Raw genomic sequence first — 18,052 nt, 5'->3', positions numbered from 1 at the left:
GAAAAAAATGAATGACTAACAAGTTAGCAAGACGTTGGGAAATTGTTTGTAAAAGAAATCAGGGAAAACTATCTTAAAAATGTTGGGCTAATGTAGTCCTGAACTTTTCTATCCATATTCAAATAGATTTTGGCATTTACTACTACATTCTAAAATATGAGCAGTTACTTATGTTGAATATCTAGAAAAATACTTAAAATATTAGTAAAATATACAACTATAAAAATATCTCAACATTGTTCGTAAAAATATCCTCTCCTATATTCTTGGATATTCTGTCCACATTATACTATATACATTAAATATTATTACAAATTCAAATTTGAAGAACATTACATATCCTGATCAGGAAAATATGTTAAAAGATGTTAATTATAAGACAAACGAACATTTATTTGACTCCATTTGTATGTTTATGGTGTATAAATATGCATACATGGGTTTTAAAGCTAAACAAATTTTCATACATTTATATCTAAAAGTATGTTCACAGCACAGTGAAAATTAAACAAACTTTTGGTCTATAAAAAAGAAAGAAAACAGACGTCAACAAATTGGATCATTTTTGTCTTGAATTTGTTTTCCGCTTTACGGAAGTAAGATTTTTATATAAGAAATGTCAGGTTTCTGTACACTGAAAGGCTTGTGGTGTTTTTTTAAATTTGACACAGGAACAGGAAGTGTTGAGTTTATATTAATGTTGTAATACAGAAACTTTAACAGGGCAAACGGGAGCGGATCAAAACGAAGCCTCGAGTTGATGTCGCAAACCCATCAATACACCTTAAAATGTCAATATGACAACTTTGACCTTTCCATCTGTTGTTTATTGGTTCTCTTGCAGAATATTAGAGATGATTGGACCTTCGAGTACTTCAATTTTAATGAATTTTAACCAAAACTGTAAACATTTGATTTGCTTACTTGGATACGCCTGTCCAATACTGAATATCATCCTTCTTCTAAGACACTAAACAAAATACTTTCTAAATGTTTATTTCCTACGAGATGAGTCTGAATAAATGAATACAGGATTAGAAATCTTTAGATTATTAAATACTGATAGCTGAACCATTCAACTGCTCTGCTGGATGATTGCAGGCGTGACTGGTTGATTTGGCGTTTAAAGGACGAGGCGGTGACGGAGAATGAGAGGCAGTAGTCATTTACTGTCATCGCAAACACTTTGACACAAACAGGGAAATTAATACAACACAAATCTGATGAACAAAAAAAAATAAATCTTTCCTTCACCAGTTATCAGACAGACAGAAACTCTTCTGAATCACAAAAGCAGCTGCTATTTATTGTTTGTTGAACTATTACATAAAACTATTAGCTTTATAAACCCAGTTCCACTCTTACTCCGCTTGGCACATCGAGATACAAACAGCAACAAAAAAAAAAAAAAAAAAAAAAAAAAAAAAAAAAAAAAGCTAAATGAAGTCCTGCTTTCTAATTCGTTTCGATCACAATCGCAGAGGAAACCAGAAACCTTTCGAGGTCTGTGGTTTGAGTCATTGATTCGAATCCCGGACGGTTCAAAAACAAATTTGCTGTGTTTCATTCACCTGTCCCTCATAGTATCGGTACAATAAAGGCCAAATGTCCAAAAAACTAAGTAGTCAAATGTAATAAATTGCATTATTATTATTATTATTATTATTGATGCAGCAGTGAAGACATGCTGCGAATCAATATTTACTCTGCAGAAGAAATTGTTCTCTACACATACATCACTTCCTGCTGCTTTAATATTGGTTGATTCAAAACTACAAAACGACTTATTGGAAGGAAATCAATATGTTTTTAAACAAACTACATTTGTTGGACATTTGGTCTTTTCATGAAATATGTTTGCAGATAAAAGAAAATCAGACTGATGGCAGCTTTAATCCTTTTCATTAATAAAGATCCTAAATACTCCGATGTCTGACCCAAAGACACCCGATGATGATTACAATAGTACCCAAATTTAAATCACATCATACATGATTACAGCCATTAAGACGACTTCGGTACCTTTTTTTTTTTTTTTTTTTTTTCTTAAACAGACAAACACTTTAAAGTCTAATTTAAAGGTCCCTTTATTGTGTAAATTCGAATTTCCTTTTTTTTAAAATTATTATTATTATAAAGCAGGTCGAGGTGATTTCAATACTCAGAAAAAGTCAAAATATTCCGTCCGAGAAAAAAAAAATGCTGTGCCATTTGGACTTCCTGTAAATTTGTGATGTCACAAATGTCATATGTCTGCCTTTAGCATGGGCTTCCTGTCCAACCTGTTATAAGCGGTCGTCCTGACTGAACAGCTGTTGGTTGGACGTATGCCAGTCAGAAAAGAGTCAGCCAATCAGAAGAGAGGGTCTGTGATGTCACTACGTCTAAAAGACACAGACACGAAACAGCCTGTTGTTGATAGAGCTGCAGACGCTTAATGTGCGATTTTTTTTTTGGTGTGCTTTAAACCAGAAAAATATCTTTTTACGGCAATCCAAACTGCAAATAAAACACCAGAAAAATTTAAAATACGGGGACCTTTAAACCTACAACTTGTTTAAAAAAAAAAGAAAAAGTTATTGATAAATGCTTGACACGTTTTGCAGCAGGTTTTTGCAGCTTTTATGAACCGTTTCATGTCCGAGCTACACGAGACTCAACACTTTGCCAAGTCTCCGTCAGACCGACACACGAGCCGGATGACTTCTTGGCGACTTCATAAAAAAATTTTTTTTAAATAACATAAAAGCGTGCAGACAAACAAATAAAAATACCCAACAGATCATTTGTCCAAATGAAAACGACTCAAGGACTACTGCATTTTTTTGTTGTTGAAAAAATTTTCAACAGAAATTAGAACTAGTAGAAACGTCAAACTAATTATCAGTGTATGTATCGGTTGTGCATCGCGGAGCGAGGGGAGTCGGGTCGGTGACGACGAGGCGGGCGGACGCAGCGCTTCACGCCGGCTATATTCCAGTGCTGCAGTACTTTAACTTGTTAGATATTAATGCGCATTAATGGCTGAAAAGCTGGTAGGAAACAAGCAGAAGTGTCACCCGGCTCTACCTCTGCTCCACAAACAACATCGGCCTCGTCACTTAACAGCAGCCAGCTTCTTATCGACTCTTTAAAAATCAGGTTCTACTAAAGAGGCAGGAAATATCTAATTTCAAATACCGGTCGTCAGGAGCTAAAAGGTTGTTTGCTGGACAAGACCGAGTTTACGAAACACCTCCTCCTCCTCCTCCTCTTCTTCTTCTTCTTCTTCTACTTCTTCTTCCCTGTTTGGGTTTTGCGCCGGCAGCAGTTGGCGCCTCCCCGCGAGGATCCCGGAGATCAGACCGCCGTACTGCATCTGTTCTGGAAGAGCTGCTGAACGACGGAGGAGTCGGCCAGCGTGGAGATGTCGCCCAGGTCGTGCTCGTTGCAGGCGATTTTACGGAGAAGCCGTCGCATTATTTTACCTGCAGAGACGGAGAGGTGGTGATTGAAATGAACGCCTCCTTCACTTATTCTAACGTGAAAGGTTGTTTTGTAAAGCGAGGAAAAATGGTTCCGATCCAGAAGTGTCTTCAGCTGCAATACCAGCGAGTGCCACTAGAGGTCGGCTCCAAAAAGCCTCCGGCTCCATAGACTCCCATTCAACTTCTCTCATCAAATCCAAAGTGAATAAAATGTGTCCATCAGTTATCTTGGTGTTGTTAGCTAAAGTCACTCCTTCTTATTAGTTTTCTGGAGGTCCATCTGAAAATAATCCCTCATTCATTAGAAAAGAAGATTCAAGAAGACCTGTTTTTGGGGGCGTGTCTGTTTGATTGACAGGCCTGTGGTGCACTCAGGTTACAGCTATCGGTGGGCGGGACGTAGTATCATCAGGTTTCAGATCAGATCGGTCAGATCCACCTCTGGCTCCTCCCCCAGCTCGTCCAAATATGGTCACTTCCTGCTCCAAACTAACAAGATGGTGACGGACAGAATCTGAACTGGAGGATTCATAACGTTCACTAACCAACGATGACATCACTGCTGGACGCCGCTTGGTCTCGACCTTCTTCCCAACTTTCTTTGCACTTTTTTTTTGCCATTGTATTCATAAAATGCATCATATTGCTAACACCAATTTTCTTTTTTTCTTCTTTTTTTTTTTACTTCTATTGCATTTTGATAGACTACTAAATGTATTATATAAGAATGCTTCATTATTTGTTGTTAAAAAAATTTCATTAAGAAGAAGAGGAAAAAATTATTGACTTTGGATTTGATGAGAGAAGTTGAATGGGAGTCTATGGAGCCAGAGGGTTTTTGGAGCCGACCTCTAGTGGCACTCGCTGGTATTGCAGCTTAAGTTTCTTGATTTTGACCCAAGAAAACATCCTTATTTTATTCTCTGCGGAAAAATTTAAATACCTGACAGGAAGCAGGGTCAGTAAAAACAAAACAAACCTAAGAAGGTGCCTCATTGTGGCGTTAAATGGGCTTCATTACCACCTCCACCTCTCCACTGTCAGATGGGTGGGCGGGGTCTTAGCCTGGTTCAACTGAATACTACGTGTTTTTGGGTGAACAGATCCTTCAATAAAAAACAACCCTCATTTCCTTTAAGGCACAAAAACAGATCAATCTAGCTATGATACACATTTCCACCAAATTCGGTACATTTAGGTGAAAGTAACTGCGGTGAGCTAGTGAGCCATTTGGCCACGCCCACGCCTGAAACTGTAGAATACGTAATATTTCACCACGACTGACACCTGTGCCAAATTTCAGCACATTGGAGCCCTTAAAAAAATGCAACTCTTTCCAGAGAATAATAATAATAATAACAATAATAATAATAATAATAATAATAATAAATAGGACCTTTGCACCACTCAGTGATAATAATCACAATAAACACCGCTCACTGTACACATGAAAAATCAAACCCGCCTCACCAGACCGGGTCTTGGGGAGCCCCGGGGCGTTCTGGATGTAGTCCGGCGTGGCGATGGCGCCGATCTTCTCCCTCACTGTGAACACCAAAACACACAAACCAGCTCAGACTCGCTGAAGACGAGCGCTCGTGATGAAGGTCATGCAGAGATGACAGAAAGCCAGTCGCTGACGCAGCGACCGTTTTCTTTTCTTTGCACCGTTTATTTTGTTTGTATTTGTGTAGAAGATCTTAAATGTCCTCATTTTATTTATTTTTTAGCCCTGCAGGATAGATTTTCAGTGTGATTTCACAACTCTTCACTTTTAAGCTCATAACTCGGTTATTATAGGAGCTAACCATTCATGCTACACCTCATTTTTTTCAGGACAGTCTTTGCTATCCAAATCTTTCATTCAATCATTTCATTTGATAATGCCAAAAGAATTTTTATGTCAGCCTTAATTTCAAGGAAATAAAAAACAATTTCATCTTATGAAATAACTCTCGAGCTTGTTAAAGACGAGGGGAAAAAAACCGCACCTTGTTTCTTGAGCTCCGCCTCCAGCGTGCAGGTGAACGTCACTCCGTTCGTCAGAGACACGAAGCAGTAGAGACTCTCTCCTTTGACCGGATGAGGTCGTCCCACCACGGCGGCCTCGGCGACCGCCTTGTGCTCCACCAGCGCCGACTCCACCTCCGCCGTGCTCAGCAGGTGACCTGCAGCGATCAGTTAATCCATTTAATTGTTGTAAATTTGCAGTAAAAACGAGTCTCTTTCTCTTGAACAACAACAATTTGAAGCAATTCGAGAAACTGAAATGTAAAAAAAAAAAAAAGGAGTTCTGGTTAAGTCAATTTTATATTTAACCTCATATCACATATTTAGTTCAGTGTTCTCTGTCCTCTGACTCTCCATTGAGATCAGGGAAAACTCCTGAAAATAAATGTGAATAATTCCCTTTAACAGGGAAGTTAGAGGAAGAAATCTGTTGCAGGACACACAGATGTGTAACAGATGTGTAACAGATGCGCGGCGTCTCCTTTACCCGAAACGTTCAGCATGTCGTCTATCCTCCCCGTTATCCAGTAGTAGCCATCCTTGTCTCTACGGCAACCTGGCGGAGGAAACAGTTAAACAGTGATGAGCTCCTTCCCACACGACATCACACCAAACACAATCAGACATCTGAAGAGCAAATTGTCAAGGTCTAAAGGAGCTGTGTGGCGGTGCAGTGACCTCTAGTGGTGAGGTTTGCACATCGCACCCAATGATAGATGTAGAGGGGAATCTACGATTATCACGAAAACGTATTGAACAACTTATCGAATAAAGGAGCAAATATAAAGACTGATATAAAATAAAAATAAAAAATCTGGATAATCTGATGCGGTGAATGAAAGTGTCTCCTCACCGTCTCCGGTGACGTAGTATCCCGGGAACTTCTTGAAGTAGATGGTCTCGAACCGCGGCTGGTTCCCGTACACCGTCCTCATCACGCCGGGCCACGGCTGCTTGAACACCTGCAGAGAGATCAGGGAGGTCAATCTCAGGCCCCGATGATGATGATGATGATGATGGTCAGCCTTCCTCACCAGGTAGCCCTCACTCGGACCCTCCAGCTCCTCCCCGGACTCGTTCAGGATGGCCGGCACGACTCCGAAGAACGGGAACGTCTGGAGGACACAAACAGACGGACTGTTTCAGATTTAATTATGAAGCCCCCCCCCTCCCCCCCCAAAAAAAGATAAAGAAATGGAAAAATATTGTGTTTTAAAATTCAATCATTTCTATGTTTTTAATGTTACAGGGGTTTTTCTTCAATTTAAATCATTTAATTATTCTGGATTTTAATTGTATTATTGTTTTGTCTGGTGTAAAATGTTATCTCTTCTTATGTATTTCATTTATTTATTTTTATTGTATTTTTAAAATACATTTTAACATGTTTATGTTCCCTTATATGTTTTTATGCAAAACACTGCATGTCATTTTCTTATTATAAAGAACTTTGAGCTGAAATTTCTTGTATGAAAATAGACATACGAATACAGTTATTATTATCATTAAACAAGTTAAATTTTAAAAACAGGTTTGTAAAATCAGGTGAAAAAAAAGACCTAATAATTGCTGCAGCAGAAAGAAGTTAAATTTGCAAAAGCCGACTGTAGATGTTTATTTGCAGTTTGCAAAAGCGCAAAAAGAAAAAAAAAAAAAAGCTTTAAAAGCAGCTTGAAACTCTCATAATCCTGTTGACATCCTGATTTTTTGTGGTTTTACTTTATATTCCTGCATCATTTACTCACAGCAGATCCAGGTTTCAGGGGAGTCGCTGCAGGTAGAGGAGTCAACACGTGTCCTCCCTGAAACACACCAAACGCAGGAATGAATCTGTCCACCAGGGGGCGGCCGAGCTCACGGCAGGATGATTCACAGAGAGATTCGAGCCATTACTCACGGTTTCCGTCTGCCAGAAGGTGTCTACGATGGGACATCTCTTGTCCCCCACCACGTTGTAGTACCACTGCCAGGCCTCCGGGTTGATGGGCTCCCCCACAGTCCCCAAAATCTTCAGGGACTCCCGCTTGTACCTGCGGACCATAAATTATCTACATTTAATAAATATATAGGAAGAAGGTTTTTGGGTGAGAATCATCTGATGTGGATCCCAAAAGAGTTTTTACATGCGTCAACTGAAAAAAAAAATTGTTTTATTGATAAGGAAATGAATAAAAGATTTTAAATGTCTTCTAAAATCCAATTAATTTTTTTTTTATTTTTTTAAAGCAAGTTGAAGACATTTTTAACTCAAATGTTATTTATTATATTTGATTGTCTATTTATTTATAGACTTTAGCTAGTTTTACTTTTTTGCGATTTTTATTTTAACATTTTAAATCTTGATAAAATGTAAACATATTTATGTATTGTTGTTTATTTTTACATTTCAGTTGGTTTTAAACTCTGTGTATCCCGTTTCTCATAATATTTCACTTTGAATTGAATTTTATAGATTTTTTTTTGGGACTGTTTTTACTTTTATTTATAAAATATTTGTTGGTTTTACGAGTCTGCAAAACCGTATGCGCAAAAAAAGGGCCTGCAAATATACACGTGGTCCCGCCAAAATAAAAGCTAACGAAGGAAACAGTTCATGTACATCGACTCACTTCTTCACCGGCTCGCTGCCGAACTTCATGAGCAGCCTGATGGCGGTCGGAGCCGTGTAGAGCTTGGTCACGCGATATTTGTCCACGATCTCCCACATCCGGCTCTCGTTGGGGAAGGTGGGCAGACCCTCGAACTGAGACACAGGAAACAAAGATTTTAAGACTTCAAGTTCGTTGAAAACACTCCATCTTCAGCATCAATGATCGGTACAATAATTATATTTACTCATTTAAAACTAGGGCTGAAATGATCCTTCATTTAGTTCATAAAATGGTGAAACAGGTTCGTCAGGCTGAAAGGTTGGTAACAGATTAACAGTTCAACTAACTCATGATAATCAACCAGATAAAACTGCAAAATACAAATAAATCAGTTTTCTTCAAATGTTTTTCTGTGAAGAGTTTACAGGAAAATAACGACTAATATTAAAGGTTCAGTTTACTGTTTGTGCTGCAAATTTGATTTTTGCGATCCAATTTATTTGCATATTTTGTTGGCGGACCGTTAAAGGCGCCGACAGATTCGTTAATCAGTAGCCGTTTGTACATGCAGGAAGCCGAGAGGTGGCTCCGCCCCCTCACCAGGACGCTGGTGGCCCCGTTGGCCAGCGGGCCGTAGGTGATGTAGGAGTGTCCGGTGATCCAGCCGATGTCGGCGGTGCACCAGTAGACATCGTCGGGCTGGTGGTCGAACACCAGCTTGAAGGTGGTGGCGGTGTAGAGCATGTAGCCGCTGACCGTGTGGAGGACACCCTGCGGACGGAGACGGGAGTCGGTAACCACAAGCAGCAGGACGCGGAGGGACGATTTGGATCCTCATTTTAACGAGTATTTAGACTTTATTCTTTCATCTGAGAAACTTTTTTTAACAGTTTTAATGTTTTAATTTTTAGTACTGCATTTTCTTACATTTTTTTTATTCATTTATTTATTTTGAGTGTTGTTTTCTTATTATTATAATTTTTGCGTGCATTTTTTAAGATGAAGCACTTTGGGCTGCGTCGCTCGTGATGTCGAAATAGTCGACATCACGAGTTGAGAACAAAAAAAAGGAATAAAACGGGCTGTAAACGCTTTAGAAATGAGGTCAACGAAATATGAAACTTTTTTATTTACAAAACAGAAAATCTGGAGCCAAACAACTGTTGCTTTGTTGTTTTTATTTCATCAGCTGGAAATTAATTTCAATAAATTTATTTTGTCTGATGGATCAATTCTCTCATTTGAGTGTATCTGTGTGTGTGCGTGTGTGTGTGTGTGTGTGTGTGTGTTTTCTCCTCACCTTTGGTTTTCCGGTCGATCCGCTGGTGTAGAGGATGAAGAGCGGATCTTCTGATTCGCACCACTCCGGCTCACACTCGTCTGAAGCTCCTCGCAGCAGAGCGTGCCAACACAAGTCCACGTCCGGGTTCCACGGGACCTGAGGGTGAAAAACAAAAAAACAAAAAGACCAACGCACACACGTGTAGAAATAAACAGTTACAAATAAAATCCCGTTAATGAATCAGTAAACATTCAGAACATCAAACGTCTCTACGATCTAAAACACGAAAAAACAAAAAGGAAGAAAGTTAGTTTGCCACAACGAGAGGAAAAACTGGAAATGTGATTGAAGTGATGAAGAGTCGTTAATTTTATCGTCATCTATTTCCTGTCTGTCAATCACAGCTGGGTCAACATCCGGAACGACAGGTTTAATGTTTTAAATCATGAGGACGCGATTCGGGGAAGAAGCAGAAACATTTTATACTGAATGATTTCAGAGGAACAAATCAGAGCTAAAAATCAGCTCAAATATCCTCCACTGCAGTTTTAACTTCAAACAAAACAAAAGCATGAAGTAAAATAATAAATAAAATGTAGGAATGGACGATAAATCATGTTAATATTTTGTCTTTTTGAGCCAAAAACATTCAGAAGAAGCTCCTTTCAGACGGTAAATGGACCCAGGTGTGATGTCACAACTCCCATGATGCTGTTCTCAGGGTTAAACAGGAAGTCGTGTTTATAGTTGCCACCGACGGGTTTTAATCACTTTAAATGAACAAAAACAAAGTAAACCCATGATTAGGACATGGTTTGATTTATGAGCTGAACTTCATGTGACGAGGAAAGAGAAAAATAAAAAGCAGATTTACGAGTGGAGTGACTTTTTCAGATAAGAGGTGTGAAGATTTACGGAGAAAAGAGGAAACGCACGTCGGCTCTACGTCTGATACCCGAGACAAAGTCTGTGTTGATGTTAAAGTGTTTCAGAGACAGAATCAGGGGTCTGTTTGTATCCGGATCAAATAAAATGCTGTATTTTCTTAGAATCTGAGTCTACATATATATTAGTCTACAAATAATGTGTAATCTGATAAAACCGTTCTGAAATAAATCTTCATTGAGGACAAAACGCGGCAAAAATCAATAGAAAAACTGTTGCAAATATCAAGAATTTTAAAGAAAAAACGGGAAAAAAGTACAAATTTAGAAAAATGCTTGAAATTTTGTTTTACAGCATAAAAGTTTTTGGGGAAAACTGCTTAAAATGTTTTTTAAACACATTTGAAATTGAAAAATCTAAAATTTTGCAAAAATGCACTTCCAAAAACAATAAAATAGAATCAAGAAGTTGTTAGAAAGGATGCTACAAACACTTGTACTGGCATAAAACTAACATGCATAAACATGGGGCCTTCAACGCGGGTTTAAAACAGTCGAAGTGTTTTTAGTTAACGACACAAACGGACCCCGAATTCGTACCGGCGATTCGTTAAGAGAGAAAAGTGTTACAAGTTTCATTAGCGAGAAAAGCGAAAGATGCTAAACTAGTAGTCGAAGATAAGTGAACAACCACAACATGAAGAGTTTCCAGAACAAAGAGAAAACGGTGTTAATCCAGATCGCACATTTACACAGAATTCACATTTTATTCCGATCAATTTCAACAGTTCAGAAAATAAGTGACTTTTTAAGCTTTTATGTTGCTCTTTTTTTAATCACCGTTTTTTTGGTCTAAACTTCATTTCTCCTGCAAACTGTACCACAAAAACAAACATACACTATGTCAAAATGTTATTAATTGTTTCAAATTAAAGCATTTGACTTTAAATTAAGCAGAAATCTAAATCGTTTATGAAATTTGAACAAAGATATTTTTTAGATTTTGTAAGAATTTGGTCTGAACTGTCAAAAAAAACAGGAATAACAAACTGCTGCTGTTGGGCAAAAACAATAAATCAATGATAATTTCAAAACAAATTTCAGAGATACAAATATTTTAATTCATAGATTTGAGGTGTCAATCAATTGTGAAATACAACAGAATAATTATTATTTTTTTTTTAAGTGATTAAGAATTTGAGTGTATTTATTCTCGTTGCTCTGCAGCAGTAAATTTGCAAATTCTGCTGACGGGTGAATTTTCGCTTTAAAAACCGAAGATGTTACGGAGGTTTTAGTGGAGGGAGGTGGAATGAAAATACCTGCGGGACAGGACGCGTTTTCTTTACTCTCCCTGCCTGTTTGTCCTGCTGGGCGGTAGGGAGGAAGAGGAGGAGGAAGAGGAGGAGGAGGAGGAGGAAGGAAGGAGAAGTTAATGAGGGAAAGTGGTTATTTAAAAAAAAAAAAAAAAAAAATTAAGGAACACAAAGTTAAAAATGTAGGATCCCAAATGTCAAATTAATGATGAAGTTTTAGAAGCTTTTCAGGATTAAGTAAAAAAATTTTTTTTTTTTAAAATACAGCGACAACGTCAATTTAAAAGGAAACAGCAGAAGAGTTGGTAAGAATTCTTGTTGGGTGTCATTTTAATAATAAAAATATATCTTTGATTTTCATGCAGTTTAGAGAGGAGAACTTTACCCAAGGTATTTTATGTAGCTACAATTAACATGTCCCCTAAACGCCTCTTAAAGCAAGCTATCGTAGACTATAAAAAAGAAAAGTTAAATAAGGCACTCTGTTGTCAGATTTATTATAAAATAAATAAATATAAATGCTGTTCTGCAGTAAATCGGACATCCAGGTGCTGCAGCGTGCGCGCGCACACACACGGTGATGAATAATGTGAACTTTAAAACGTGACACACGATGACATCAGCGCTGCGTGATGTAACGACAGAACGGCGTAACCGTGGTTACTCGGACCTGCTCTCCGGGAAAAAAAAGTTCAGGTGTGACGTTTGCGTTTGTTTACCTGCAGATCCGGACACGAGCGTTTGGTTGGAGGAGACTGAGAGCCCAGAATCTCTTCTGGTTCTTTGGACAGGTGCTTCAGCACGATGCACCTGTTGATCAGCAAACCTCTGCACACACACAATTTATTTGTGTTGTTTTAGGGTGAGATTAAAGGACTATGGACAGTGAAACAAACGTGTGTGTGTGTGTGTGTGTGTGTGTGTTGAATCGTCCGGACAGCTTACTTGTCTCTGCATTTCTGCAGCGCTTCGTCAGCTAAGAGCTTCAGGTTGATCAGCTTGTCTCCTCGATAGAAACCATCTGAGCAAAATGAGAGATGAAGACGAAAGTGACGATGACGAGGAGGGACGAAGAGGAAGAGGAGGAAAGGATCATAATTTGGAGCCATTTGATGCATCCGAGTCCAATTTATGTCTCTTAGCTCCATGTTTGGTCTCCACCACCTCCTCAGCGAAACATCTGGCTCTTTAAGCACTCGACTGATGTTCGTCAGCTCGCAAAAAACTTTTTATAATAGTTTGAATTAAACGCCACAATCTACAGCAACATATAAAAAAAACACATGATATTAATCTGATTTTATAGAATAATAAAAACTCTGGTGTTTTTGATATCGTCAGCATCTTCCATTCGTTCAAACTGGAGTTATTTGGTCGACTTTTTATAATTACATTAAAAAATTTGAGACAAGATGAAGAAGCAACAATATGTTTTTGTTATCTTGAAAACAAAAATTCATGTGGGTGATATTTTATGAAATATTTTACAAAACATAAACAAGATGTCTTATTATCAGTCTGTCAATCACTTTAAACTGCACTAACCTGTATTAAAAGTGCTGTTTAAATCAAGTTTGACTGATTGATTTTAAAGGACCTTAAATAACTCGTCTTTTCTTTCACTAACAGATGTCTGGACGTGAAGCAGCGTTCAGCTTCACCTGCGTTAAAACAAACTTTTTTTTTTAATCTGCAACAGCAAAACTCGACGAGGTCGTGGCTCCGTTTCACTTTTTTCTTTACGAGGTAATAAAACACCACGAGGAACGTTTGCCAGCTAAAGACTCAACTATTTGCTTACAGGGACCTCTATGAATGAGTACAGTGTGTGTGTGTGTGTGTGTGTGTGTGTGTGTGTGTGTGAGAGTGAGTGAGTGAGTGAGTGAGTGAGTGAGTGAGTGAGTGAGTGTGTGTGTGAGTGTGTGTGTGTGTGTGTGTGTGTGTGTGTGTGTGTGTGTGTGTGTGTGTGTGTGTGTGTGTGTGTGTGTGTGTGTGTGTTCCAAACAGGTGTTAGCCCAGTAGGATTAGCGAGTTCATATCCCCAGACTCTAATCCCGATAACTAGACTTTGATGACTGGTCAGCACCTCACCAACAGGTTTCCTGCTCAGCTGCTTTGGATTCATGTTAAATTAAATCATTCATAGGTTTCCAAGCTTCGTTCTCGATGTGTAAATGAGGATTCGTGCTAATGTGAAACCGACCTGCGGTGACGAGCAGCGAACAGTCAGAGTCCAGGATCCTCTCGCACAGCGACTCGGCAGAGAAACCTGCAAACTGGAAAAACAGCACAAAGTCCATCGTTTCATTGGTGAATATTTCACCTTCCAGCTTTGGACACTTTATGGATTACAAGCAACCAAACGGTGACGTCACCACGTTGGTTTGTGAAAGTTATGAAGCCTCCAGTTCAGATTCTGTCCGTTACCATCTTATTAGTTCGGAGCAGTTTGAAGCAGGAAGTGACCATATTTGGATGAGCTGGGGGCGGAGCCAGCGGTGGATCTGACCGATCTGATTGGAAACTTGACGATACTACGTCCCGCCCACCGATAGCTGTAACCTGACTGCACCACAGGCCTGTCAATCAAACAGACACGCCCCCAAAAACAGGTCTTCTTGAATCTTCAAATAAAATACCTGCACCGAGGCCACAACAGTTTGACCGATCTGTGTTTTTTTGCACAAAAGTTGCGACACAACAGCAACATGAAACTGATCAGCCCGTTAGCATCGTGACGTCAGCGAGTGGATGCAGACAATAAACAGTGAGCTTGATGTTTTACGGCTCCGACTCACCACGATGGAGTGAACGGCTCCGATACGGACGCAGGCCAACATGGCGACCACCAGCTCGAGCACCATGGGCATGTAGATGGACACCCGGTCGCCCTTCTTCACTCCTGCAGCAGAGGAACGACGACACGACTGATTTCACAACCGCCAGACAACAAACAACAAAACCAGCGATTCGGGTGTAAAAACTCACCCTGAGATTTGAGGACGTTGGCGAACTGACAGACTCTCTGCAGCAGCTCCCTGTAGGTCACCGTCAGGTCGTCGCCGGGGTCGTTTCCCTCCCTGAAAATAAATAGACACATCAACAAACAAACAAACAAACATCTCATCCATCAAAAAATACTCCTGACGCCTTAAAATAAAAACTAAATAATGACAGCAACTTTCAAAAGAACAATCTGCACGACTGAAGCATTTTAATTTTATTACCTGATAAACACCTGATTCTTTATGAATTTATCTGCTTATTATCTTCTTGTTTAATTGTTTGGTTTAAAAAAGTTAGAAAACAGAAACTTTCTGCGCCGTATTTCATCTTCAGGCAGTTGTGAAACTCGGAAACTTTCCCCTTTTTCACAACTCAGTATCTCATCTTGGACGTTTTAGGGACATTTAAGGTCACGAAATGACACACACACACACACACACACATTCACACTCACACACTCACACTCTCACACACACACACACACACACACACTTTTAAAGTGAGAGGTTGCGACAGCTCTGCCTCTCCGGATCATTAAACCGACGCCTCGTTCTTAAGCGAGCGTCATCTCGCTCGTCTCTCCGCATCAAAGTAGACACTTGTGTCCCACTTCTACACAGTAACCTTAAATTAATGAAAAGTTAATCTCTAACCAACAATGAAAAACAAACTATAGTAGACGTTTCCAGGTCTGTAAAATGGTTCTGATCCAGAAGTGTCTTCAGCTGCAATACCAGCGAGTGCCACTAGAGGTCGGCTCCAAAAAGCCTCCGGCTCCATAGACTCCCATTCAACTTCTCTCATCAAATCCAAAGTGAATAAAATGTGTCCATCAGTTATCTCGGTGTTGTTAGCTAAAGTCACTCCTTCTTATTAGTTTTCTGGAGGTCCATCTGAAAATAATCCCTCATTCATTAGAAAAGAAGATTCAAGAACACCTGTTTTTGGGGGCGTGTCTGTTTGATTGACAGGCCTGTTGGTGCAGTCAGGTTACAGCTATCGGTGGGCGGGACGTAGTATCGTCAGGTTTCCAATCAGATCGGTCAGATCCACCGCTTAGCTCCTCCCCCCCAGCTCGTCCAAATATGGTCACTTCCTGCTCATCCATGCCATTTTATTTGGACGAGCTATGCCCCGCCCACCTATAGCAGAAGTTTATACTTTTTTTTTTATAAAAAAAAAATTAAATACTCGCTTTAACTTCATGTATTGATTTCCAAAATGTTACACTTTAGTTTTACTGTTTTTCACCCGTCACCCTCCACAAAAAAATCTGAACATTATAACCGTCATGAAGGAAGGATTTATTGTAGGACAGTTAGTTTCAGCTCAGAAAGCAGAGAGCACCTGCGGGGGGGCGGGAGGTCGGGTTGGACACAGATGAGCGAAGACACGAAAGAGACGAGAAGAAAGAGGACGAGTGCATTAAGAGAGCGCTCGGAGAGAACAAAGACTGCAGGAGGGGAAAACTAAAAGGAGCTTTCAGTGGAGAGTTTAAAGCTCCAAGAGCAGGAAACCGGTCGCAGCTAAACTTGCGTCGCCTGAAGTGAAAATAAAAAATACTGCATACAAATCCTCCGCAAAGATAAACCAGGTTACATAAACAGGCATCAGATTATTCTGTATATATAAAAAAAAAAAACAAGCCGGTTCGTGTCCTGAACACTCAACGGCCCGAGTCTGATTACGACCATATAAGGGCGGATCAGGAAGTTTAGAGATCCCGCAGAGAAAACATCAGATTTTTTGGGTTCAAACTTCTGTAAATCCTCAACAAGAGACCCTCGAAACACTTCAGAAAGTCTACGAGGTGTTTCCGAGTTCACGTTTCAAGAGGGGGCGGAGCTTCACCGTCCGAGACCGAAGAAGAAGGCGCGTCAGGTTCAGGAGACACCGGGTGGGTTTTCTTTGTGTCACCGTTAAATTCTTCCCCCAGAGTCAGACTGTCAACACCGAGTTCCACCGGGACCTCCTGAGGGAAAAAAACATTCGCTGCGGACCACCTGTACGGTGTCGCCGTGGCAACAAGGTTCTCAAGTTTCAGGTCTGTTTATTAAAAAGGTAAAAAACGACTCGTTAAAGGATTCATCGCCGAACTAAACGCGACTATTTATCTCCACTTCATGAGATCCGTGTCACTGCGAGTTCCTCCTCAACGTCCTCTTGGCTTCAGACCAACACTGACGGCTTTGTGTGGTTTTTTTTTTTCCTCGGCCCGACTCTGTGCATCACTTTATTCTGAGAACTGAAACAAAACCTTATTTTTATCCGAAGCACTGAAACACCGCGATGGGAAATACGAGTCGGACCACGAGCGATACGAAACGCTAAAAAATTCACTTATTCCAGCTTCTTAAATCTTTTCTGGACTGCAGCTGAAAAGATTCGTTGATAAATGAATTGACAGAAAGTTATATATTTGCTGGTTTCGTTAGTTTTCTGTGACAAAAAACGGAATATTTATAAGTATAAAGCGTCACCTTGTGTTCGGGGAAATATTTTATTAATCTTAACGATGAATCGATTAAATCGACGATGAAAATAGTCGTCAGGATGAACGTTTTGGAGATTTTTTATTTTTGGAGCTCGTTCCTTCAACACCGACATTTTAACAGTGTAGTTCCTCCTCCCTCAGTCCTGCTATAAGTGGGCGGGGCCTAGTGTCAAACTAGTGGACGTTTCTCCACGCCGAAGTCGGACGGGACCGAACCGAACCGGACAGAACCAGACCAAACTGGACCGAACCGGACAGAACCAGACCAGACCGAACCACACCGGACCGAACCGGACTGAACCAGACCAGACCGAACCAGACTGGACCGAACCGGACAGAACCAGACCAAACCGGACTGAACCAGACCGAACAGGACCGAACCAGAACGGACCAGACCGGACTGAACCAGACCGGACCGAACCGGACTGAACCAGACCAGACCGAACCAGACCAGACCGAACCCGCGTGGTTCTGATTGTTGAACTGTCAGATATCACATTTCCATTCAAAGGTCACAGTTTCCAAAAGCGTCCGTTAGTTATTCTGTGAACGCAACTCTCATCGTAAGCCAACCGGGTCAGAGAGACATTTCAGCCACACACACACACACACACACACACACACACACACACACACACCACACCACACACACACCACACACACACACACACCACACCACACACACACACACACACACACACACACACACACACACACACACACACACACACACACACACACACACACACACACACCACACCACACACACACACACACACACACACACACACACACACCACACACACACACACACACACACACACACACACACACACACACACACCACACACACACACACACCACACACACACACACACACACACACCACACACACACACACACACCACACACCACACACACACACACAAGAACAGACGAACAGTTTGTAATAAAATCCCCTCAGTGCTGCTGCAAGAGATGTTTTGCAATCTTTAAACTGTT

At 40.3% G+C, this 18,052-nt stretch overlaps 1 protein-coding gene across 3 annotated transcripts in view; it reads right to left on the bottom strand.

Annotated features, from left to right (window-relative positions):
- Window positions 1-1,149: 1,149 nt before the first annotated feature.
- acss2 (acyl-CoA synthetase short chain family member 2) overlaps window positions 1,150-18,052 on the bottom strand; it is a 20,839-nt gene continuing 3,936 nt past the window's right edge. Inside the window, exons 3-19 of one of the 3 annotated variants that reach the window (XM_069141746.1) lie at window positions 14,539-14,630; window positions 14,349-14,452; window positions 13,754-13,826; window positions 12,496-12,571; window positions 12,270-12,378; window positions 11,557-11,604; window positions 9,369-9,506; window positions 8,669-8,839; window positions 8,087-8,220; window positions 7,375-7,507; window positions 7,223-7,279; window positions 6,512-6,592; window positions 6,331-6,439; window positions 5,965-6,033; window positions 5,459-5,635; window positions 4,938-5,012; window positions 1,150-3,467 (exon numbers count right to left, since the gene is read on the bottom strand). In XM_069141746.1, coding sequence (XP_068997847.1) covers window positions 3,340-3,467; window positions 4,938-5,012; window positions 5,459-5,635; window positions 5,965-6,033; window positions 6,331-6,439; window positions 6,512-6,592; window positions 7,223-7,279; window positions 7,375-7,507; window positions 8,087-8,220; window positions 8,669-8,839; window positions 9,369-9,506; window positions 11,557-11,604; window positions 12,270-12,378; window positions 12,496-12,571; window positions 13,754-13,826; window positions 14,349-14,452; window positions 14,539-14,630 — 1,774 coding nt within the window. In that variant the 3' untranslated portion in view covers window positions 1,150-3,339. The remainder of the gene's footprint in view (window positions 3,468-4,937; window positions 5,013-5,458; window positions 5,636-5,964; window positions 6,034-6,330; window positions 6,440-6,511; window positions 6,593-7,222; window positions 7,280-7,374; window positions 7,508-8,086; window positions 8,221-8,668; window positions 8,840-9,368; window positions 9,507-11,556; window positions 11,605-12,269; window positions 12,379-12,495; window positions 12,572-13,753; window positions 13,827-14,348; window positions 14,453-14,538; window positions 14,631-18,052) is intronic. The other 2 variants (XM_069141747.1, XM_069141748.1) reach the window with 2 other exon arrangements.

The sequence above is a fragment of the Embiotoca jacksoni genome, unplaced genomic scaffold, assembly GCF_022577435.1.
Source record: "Embiotoca jacksoni isolate LCO1_2020_lvr unplaced genomic scaffold, fEmbJac1.0.p SCAF_90, whole genome shotgun sequence".
In the NCBI taxonomy this organism is placed as follows: Eukaryota; Metazoa; Chordata; class Actinopteri; family Embiotocidae; genus Embiotoca; species Embiotoca jacksoni.
Note: the sequence above shows the minus strand (reverse complement) of the source record. Positions and strands in the feature narration are given on the sequence as shown.